Here is an 8,230-nt window from a genome sequence, read left to right as displayed (position 1 = left end):
CCCGTGGTTCCCCCCCTACCTCTGCCGTCCATCTCTGCTCTCGTCAGAAGCCCTGAAAAGGGGCACGGTTCAGCTGTGGTGCAGGGAGAGGGGGAGAGGGAGCTCCAGGTGTGTCACGGGCAGTGAAGGGTCAGAATGAGCTACAATAGATAACTAGTTCCTGGGCAGACTGTGGGTAGATACCCACACTAAACCCATTGGGGTTTAGTACCAATATCTAAATTTTCTTGAGCCCCTACTTTTAGCCCCAGCTCCTCAGGTCTCTTTTTCTTGAGCTCCCTTCTCTCTGACAGTGTCCTATGAGAAGGGTGAGCACCAGATCCTGGGGGCTCTCAGAGCTGAGTATGTCCTGTCCTCTCCACAGGCTCGCCATGGCAGTCGAGAGGATCCATGCACGTGAGATCCTGGACTCCCGTGGGAACCCCACTGTTGAGGTGGACCTATACACACACAAAGGTATGTGGTGAGGACAAGAGATGGAAGGGAGGTGCTGCCCACCCTGGTGGAGCTTGTGTGACCGAGCCATGTGCCTGCTAGTACTGGGGATGGAAAGTGTCATTAACATAGATGTATTTCCCTTGTCATATCCCTGTGATGCCCTGCTGCGGCTGTGCTTTCAGTCCTGGGACACAGTACAAGTTTGGAAACACACCCATGCTCATGAGGCAGGGGAAGGTTTGTCCCCTGTGCAGGCATGGACATGCACATGTGTCTCAACTGGAAGAGCTGTGCTGGGCCCGAAGCTAGGTAGGCTGAGGGGTGAGGAGCAGTAGGGGCCAGAGCCGGCATCCCTTCTTTACCAAGGCAGAAACCCAGCCCTAGTCTGAAGGGGAGGAAGACACTGGCCATGGGTCAGGCTGCCTCTGGAACCAGGAGGAGGGCTGAGAAGCCAGAACTCCACCCATTGTCACCCACAGTGCTGGGTTCAGTGGGGACCTTGGGGCGCCTTAGATTCACGTTTCTCAATCTGGAATTCCTGGGTGCTTTTATTTCTGCCGCCCTGGTGCTCCGCCTCTGAGACACCCAGCCCTGAGGGGCCATCCTTTCACACAAGCAGTTGCCGCATCCTTTCCCAGGGCAGCAGGACACCAGCAGGTCCGTGAGGGTCTTCCCTCCCTCTGTTCGCCTCACACGTGTGTTCTGCTGTTCCCCAGGCATGTTCCGAGCAGCGGTCCCCAGCGGCGCATCCACTGGGATCTACGAAGCGCTGGAGCTGCGGGACAACGACAAGTCGCGCTTCCTCGGGAAAGGTGGGGAGGTGCCTGCGCATGGGGCTCTGCCGGGGGTTCTGCTCAGCCCCATGGGGATGCGGATGCGGATGTGTCCCTCAGGGGGACCACAGAGGCACAGAGCTAGAGTAAAGTGAAAGATCAGGCCTCAACCTTCCCTCGCTGTCTCCCTCTCTGTCTCTCTATTGGTCCTCTCCCTCCCTCTTTCCACTCTCCTCTTTGCCTCACCCTCTCTCTCTCTCTCTCTTTTTCTCTGTCTCTTCCCTTCTTTAGGGGTCCTGCAGGCCGTGGATCATATCAACAGCACTGTTGCCCCAGCTCTCGTGGGCTCTGTAAGGATTTCTCTTTGTTCTCCCTTGTCCATCGCTTACTCTGGTCCATCTCTGTCCCTTGATCTCTGTTTCTGCCTCTCTTCATTTCACTGGGTTAACACACATAGTGATGATCTCTGTGAACCTAGGCGCACCCCTTCTTGTCCTCCATGCCTGTATGTGTCCACAGCGAGCTTTCCTCTGGGCAGAAAGGATTTAATGCTACGTGACCCACTGCAGCATCTCTACCACCTGACTAGTGCCTGTAGAGCTCCCTCCCCCCTTTCAGATGTGCTCCTCCTCAAGCACTGAATCTCACCCATATGTCTGTGGCCTCGCACCCTGTTTGTCCCACCCAGCACTCATGGTACGACGAGCAATAACCATAACGTGCAAGGTCTGGCACAGCACCGAGCTGCACAGCGGTGGTGTCACATCTGCGGCCTCTTCACACCTGAAGCTCCGAGGAGAGCTGAGTTAAAGCCACACATTACACCCTGTGCAGCCTGTGGGGGGTCTGACTGAGAGCCCAGCAATCTCCACCCCAGCCTGGTGGAGGGCATGGATTAGGCCATGCTCACTCCTGGGGACAGCTCCATCCAGTCTACATTGCTTGCTTGGGGTTGAGCGTGTTCTGTTGTTCTGCCTAGCTTCTATGTGGCCACAGCACCACAAAGCTCCCTGGAAGCTGCCAAAAGGCTGGGTAAATCCCCAAGGCAGTCCTGTGTCCCCAGCAACGCATGGCCTTGCCTGATCCCCTCTCCAGCGTGGGTACATCTGCACTGCATTGCAGCAACATCTTCATGGTTACCTAACTTGACTACAGACCAAGGCACCAGTTTCCAAAGCTTTGTGTGTATATGTTCCCTCACAAGCTATAAAGGTCCCTGTACCCCACAGCTTATCCATCAGTGCCTCCTATCTTGCATACCAAAGCCAACAGCTCTTCTCAGCCTCCCCTTCTGAGAAGCTGTTTTCTTTCTTGCAGGGCCTCTCTGTTGTGGATCAAGAGAAGATAGACAATCTGATGCTTGAGATGGATGGCACAGAGAACAAATGTAATCCATTCCTCTTTTTTGGCCTGGGAAGTAAAGAGCAGGGGAGGCTGCAGGGGGCTGGAGCAGGGAGCACTATCAGAGCTGTGATGAGCCCAAGGCTGGGCTGGCAAGGGCACCCACTGGGCAGGAGGTTGGTGGTGAGAAGCCTAACTCCTCCTTGGTTTCCCTCACAGCCAAGTTCGGTGCCAATGCTATCCTGGGAGTCTCGCTAGCTGTGTGCAAGGCAGGAGCTGCAGAGAAGGATGTCCCCCTGTACCGGCACATTGCTGACCTGGCTGGCAACTCTGATCTCATCCTCCCTGTGCCAGTAAGAGCCCTCTGTCCTTGACATCCACCTGCAGAAACTCCGAAATAAACTGCAGAGTGTGTTGAGAGGTGGAGAAGGAAGGGATATAGGATTGAAACATCAGCTGAGTGCACTGCACTTAAAGAAGCAAACCAAGGCCTGGGATTTGTAAGGTTTCAACACGGAAAAGAGGAGCCTGAGGAGGATACGACAGAGGTTGTGGTGGGAGCTGACTGAGGATCTCACTCTTAGCACAACAAGAGGGCATCATGTGAACCCTCTGGGGTACAGTTCAAAACAAGGGCATATGGGTCTTCACAGCTGGGTAGCTGCTCTGTGTAACTGCTTCACAAAGGGTGTTGTGGGTGCTAACATTTTCTCAGAGTCAAGGAGAAAGGTCCAAGAGGAGGGGCTGGTGTTGCATTGCTGATAAAGAAATACAGATAAACATAGCACAGATGAATACATATAGCTCAGGAGATCTCTTATAGAGAAACCTCCTGGAGGCTTCAGCACAAAAGGGACATGGACCTGCTCAAGTGAGTCCAGAGGAGGCCACAGAGATGCTGCGAGGGCTGGAGCAGCTCAGCCCTGGAGACAGGCTGAGAGAGCTGGGCTAGTTCAGCCTGGAAAAGAGAAGGCTCCTTAAGGGGACACCTTAGAGCAGCTCCAGTGTCTAAAGAAATCTGTACAAGAAATCTGTAGAGGGACTTTTTACAAGGGCCTGTAGTGACAGAATAAGGGGCAATGGCTTTAACCTGTCAGAGGGTAGATTTAGGTTGGATATAAGGCAGAAGCTCTTCCCTGTGAGGGTGCTGAGGCGCTGGCACAGGGTGCCCAGAGAAGCTGTGGCTGCCCCATCCCTGGCAGTGTTCAAGGCCAGGTTGGACACAGGGGCTTGGAGCAACCTGCTCTAGTGGAAGGTGTCCCTGCCCATGGCAGGGGGTTGGATCTTTCAGGGTCCCTTCCAGCCAAAACCATTCCGTGATTCTATGATATGATTCTATGAATTTAGGAGGGAGAGTCCTCTCCAACCATTTGCCATGAGCCACTATTGGAAAGAAGACCCCAGGCCTATGTGCCTTTGGTCTGATGCGTTGTAGCTGATGTGTTATGTTACCCTGTGGGAGATCACGAATGAGCATGGTGAGAGCTTCCTCTAGGCAGTGCCAGGACAGGCACCTTCAGCTCTGATTATCTTACGGACTCTTCCAGGCTTTCAACGTGATCAATGGAGGTTCCCATGCAGGCAACAAACTGGCCATGCAGGAGTTCATGATCCTGCCTGTGGGAGCTGAAAGCTTCCGCGATGCCATGCGCATTGGGGCCGAAGTCTATCACAACCTCAAGAGTGTCATCAAGGAGAAGTATGGCAAGGATGCTACCAATGTGGGTGATGAGGGAGGCTTTGCCCCCAACATCCTGGAAAACAGTGAAGGTGAGAGCCCTGCAGAGATGGAGTACCCCTGACTGCAATGCTGTGGCTTCCTATACCCAGCTCACAGCATTCCCCAAAGACTGGTTCAAAATATGATGCCTCAATTTCCTTGACCTCCTGTGTTAGGGAATGGTTTCTAAGCTCCTTCGCCTTGGGGTGGCCTCGATCTGTCATGGCCTTTTCATAAATACCTTTTATGTGTGTGCACACTTCTTCAAGGACTTCCCCCAACTTGTCTCTGGGCTGTGGGATTGTATCTTAAACCCCTCCTCCTCCCTTTGGACATGGCCTCCACAGCTCCGTGGCATGTTTCTGTTGTGCTCTGAGCTCCCTTCTGCTTTTCCCATCTCACTGTCAGACCCTTCAGTGGCTCCCAGAACCCTCTCAAGGGAGGTTCCCACTGAAAGGCAGAGCTTTCTGCTCGGACTGACTCTCCTGACTGCAACTCTGCTCCTCCCAGCTCTGGAGCTCCTCAAGGAAGCTATTGACAAGGCAGGCTACACGGACAAGATTGTCATTGGTATGGACGTGGCAGCCTCTGAGTTCTACCGTGATGGCAAGTATGACCTGGACTTCAAGTCACCAGATGACCCAAGCCGCTACATCTCTGCAGATGAGCTGGGTGACCTCTACCAAAGCTTTGTACGTGATTATCCAGGTGAGCTGCTGTGTTTGGTAGCAGGGAATCAGCACTGGTGTGGCATACTTAACAGGTACATGCCCTCTGGTATTGGGGTGGGAAAGGAGGCAGCTTTGACTCATGTCTCTTCAGTGGTCTCCATTGAGGATCCCTTTGACCAAGATGACTGGGAAGCCTGGTCCAAGTTCACGGCCAATGTGGGGATTCAGATAGTGGGAGATGACCTGACAGTGACAAACCCCAAGCGCATTGAGCGAGCTGTTGAAGAGAAGGCCTGCAACTGCCTCCTGCTCAAAGTCAACCAGATTGGATCTGTCACAGAGGCCATCCAGGCGTAAGTCCAGCCCACTGCCCTTGTTGTCCTATGAAAGGGTTGGTGATGGACCACAGCAGGATGCCATCTATCCATTGGATGAATAGGCTTTTGTCTCTACCAGAGCGTAGGGTGCTGAGGGTGGGAGAAGAGGCTGCCTGGACCTCACCTCGTGCAGGCGGTGGTTAGAGGAGTGGGAGCTGCTGACTGCATCCCTCATTCCTTGCAGCTGCAAACTGGCCCAGGAGAATGGCTGGGGGGTGATGGTGAGCCACCGATCTGGGGAGACTGAAGACACGTTCATTGCCGATCTGGTTGTAGGACTGTGCACTGGGCAGGTAGGTGAGACCCAGGCCATGCACAGGTCTGGAGGAAAGTGAAGGGATGTGAAGACAGAATCTCTTGCTTCCATGTGGGAAACTGGTGCGAGTCATGACAGTGTTTTACAGTGTTTGTTTTGGGGAATGCTTTGCAGATAAAGACGGGTGCTCCCTGCAGGTCTGAACGTCTGGCTAAATACAACCAGCTTATGAGGTAAGGGGCTCTGGGGGTGGGAATGAAAAAGAGAGAATGGAGGAGTGACTAATTGGGGTGGTAGAAGCTGAAACCCCAAGGGAACATGGGGCTTGTGGGGGAAAGGTTATGAAGACAAGGCACAGAGATGACAGTAGGATCCCAAGGAGATCTCTGAAGCAGACCCTCTTCTCCTTGGCTCCTCCAGCCCATGTCAGCTTCTTGCTGATGCACTGCCTCTCTCTGGTACCCTGGTGCCTCCAATGCTCCCTCACAGCAAAGGCCTGACATGTGCTCTCTCTGTCTCCTGCAGGATTGAGGAAGAGCTTGGCGACGAAGCACGCTTTGCCGGACACAACTTTCGCAACCCAAGTGTTCTTTGAACACTGTCCCCAGGGCACAGCCACCCTGCTGCTCTTTCCCACCTCATAGACTCTGAACCTCTCTTTCCTTCACTGCTCCCTTTTTTGCTCTTTCTTCCCCACTCTGCCACCCAGTTCCCTCTCATTTCAACCCCCCTTGAGTTCAGGTGTCCCCAGCTAGATGTGCCCAGGTGAAGGATGAGAGAGAGGCCTATACCTGTGTCCCTTGCTTTGGGGTCATAAGTGTTTCTGGATGCAGGCATTGTGTGTCTTCTGGGGTTCTGTGTGCAAGGCTGCATCTGAGCCACTCTGTTCAAGTGTTAGGCTGCAGGAGCACACCAGCTGCCTGGTGTGTTTCCCCCGTATGCCGGAGCATGGGCGGTGAACATATGTGCGTTGGCTGCTGTGTTTGGACAAGTGTCACACCCGTGGCTGTGTATGGACGAGCATCACCAGTGGCTCACTCTCGTTGTGCATGTGTGTAGGTGCATGTGTGCTGGCCTACGGCGTCCTTGTGCCCCAGGTTGTGTCTGCACTGAGCCTTGGTGGGACCCCGGTGTCCCTTCCCTCCACCCCAAGTGCTGTGCTGTGTTGGGCTGTGCTTGCCAGCAGCTTAGCGTTGAAGTGCACTGCTGTCCCTCACTGGGTCTGCGTGTGTGTGTGTGTGTATGTGTGTGTGCTGTCAGTCTCCGGGTCAGCATGTAGTACTGTGGGACAATATATTAAAACACATCCGTAAACAAACCCATGCTCTCGTTTGCTTCTCGTGACCTTTTTCTCTCTATTCCCTCCCCTCTTGCAGTCCTTCACCCTCTCCTCTGCCCATAATGTCTGCTTCACCTTCTAAACGGCCCATGCTCAGCTGAGCAACAGACAAACTACAGATCCCTAAACTCGATTAAAATGTATTTCACACCTGATTTGCCTGGCTTGGCCTGATGTTTCTCTCTACATGCCAGTGTTTGGGAAATGGGGACATTTTGCCATCAGAGCAGGAGAAGCTCATGCAGAAAGGTAACTGAAAGAAGCAGAGGGGACCAGCAAGAGAAGGAAAAGGCCCCGGTACCCCCACCTCCTTTCCCAGCTTTGTCCTACAGCCAGGCTGCTCTGTTGGAGGAAGGCAGGAGGGAGGGTGGGCATTGCCCCCACCATCTCCACCAAAACACGTTACATGAAGATCTGCTATGCAGGGTCTTCAATCATGCCCTCCAGGGTAGGCCCCAGGCTGTACTCAACCGATGGGAACCTGGAACTGCAAGTCTTTGGGAGCACAGATCCTCCTCCCCTTGCAGAGCAGTGACTAGAGGGATAGGTGGAATGCGTCTCTCAGCTCCATCTTGTTTCACAGAGGCAATACAGCAGTACTTGAGGAAAGTAGCCCGTGCTTAGCTTGTGCCCCAGAAGGCCAAGTGCCAGCAAGCGCCAGTGCCTGCTCAGCAGTTATTCTGGACAGACTCCAGCCAAGGCAGGAGACTGGGGGGTGCTGCTGTGAGAAATCCAACCCGAGCTATGATGTGGAAAAAATGGTAAAACCACCGTGCTCACCGGTACCAGTTCATGTCAGTAGCCCCTCTATGTACGTGGGCACACACAGGTCCTGCAAACCTCCTGCCCCACTTCACTACAGCAAGTTTCCAGACCCTTACTTAAGCCACACCACCTTGTGATGAGCAAGGACAGGGGAAATCGCAAGCCCCCTTAACCCTGTCCTGATGCAGACTTTAAAATCAAAAGACAACACCTTAAACCACTGCAATTTCACTGCTGATTCTTCACTAAATAAGCACAGGAAAGGGAGTAGGTTCAAGAAGGGAAGACAAAGGCTATGGCACACATGCCCAGAACAGAAAAGAGTGGGAGGGAGAATGTAAGGGTAGAGACAGGATTGGTTCCTAGGGGATCACTAGTGAATACAGAACAAATCTCGGTGCTAATGAATAGCTTGTGCCCTAGCCGCAGGCCATCTATCGCCCATGCTCGTTAAGTCCCCCCTTCAGACCCTCGGAGCAGCAGCATAGCTGCGGAGTAGAACTCCCCCCAAACTCAAAGCCTGCCCCTGATCGCCTGCGTTATCCAGCTC

The 8,230-nt window shown here is 53.5% G+C and overlaps 1 protein-coding gene across 2 annotated transcripts; it reads left to right on the top strand.

The window, feature by feature from the left end:
• The first annotated feature begins 347 nt into the window (after window positions 1-347).
• On the top strand, window positions 348-6,566 carry LOC104400137 (gamma-enolase). 2 transcript variants are annotated; one of them, XM_010022209.1, is made up of 11 exons: window positions 348-456; window positions 1,155-1,250; window positions 1,503-1,561; window positions 2,529-2,598; window positions 2,772-2,905; window positions 4,100-4,322; window positions 4,783-4,980; window positions 5,095-5,296; window positions 5,505-5,613; window positions 5,751-5,809; window positions 6,102-6,566. In XM_010022209.1, the coding sequence occupies exons 1-11, from the start codon at window positions 372-374 to the stop codon at window positions 6,169-6,171; spliced, it is 1,305 nt and encodes a 434-aa protein (XP_010020511.1). In that variant the 5' UTR covers window positions 348-371; the 3' UTR covers window positions 6,172-6,566. The 2 variants fall into 2 exon arrangements, with proteins under 2 accessions (XP_010020511.1, XP_010020518.1); XM_010022216.1 differs by lacking the exons at window positions 1,503-1,561; window positions 2,529-2,598 and having other exon boundaries at window positions 372-456.
• Window positions 6,567-8,230: the final 1,664 nt, after the last annotated feature.

The sequence above is a fragment of the Nestor notabilis genome, unplaced genomic scaffold (assembly GCF_000696875.1).
Source record: "Nestor notabilis isolate BGI_N333 unplaced genomic scaffold, ASM69687v1 scaffold30580, whole genome shotgun sequence".
NCBI classification, from domain to species: domain Eukaryota; kingdom Metazoa; phylum Chordata; class Aves; order Psittaciformes; family Psittacidae; genus Nestor; species Nestor notabilis.
The sequence above is the reverse complement of the archived record's forward strand: the minus strand, read 5'-3'. Positions and strand labels throughout refer to the sequence as shown.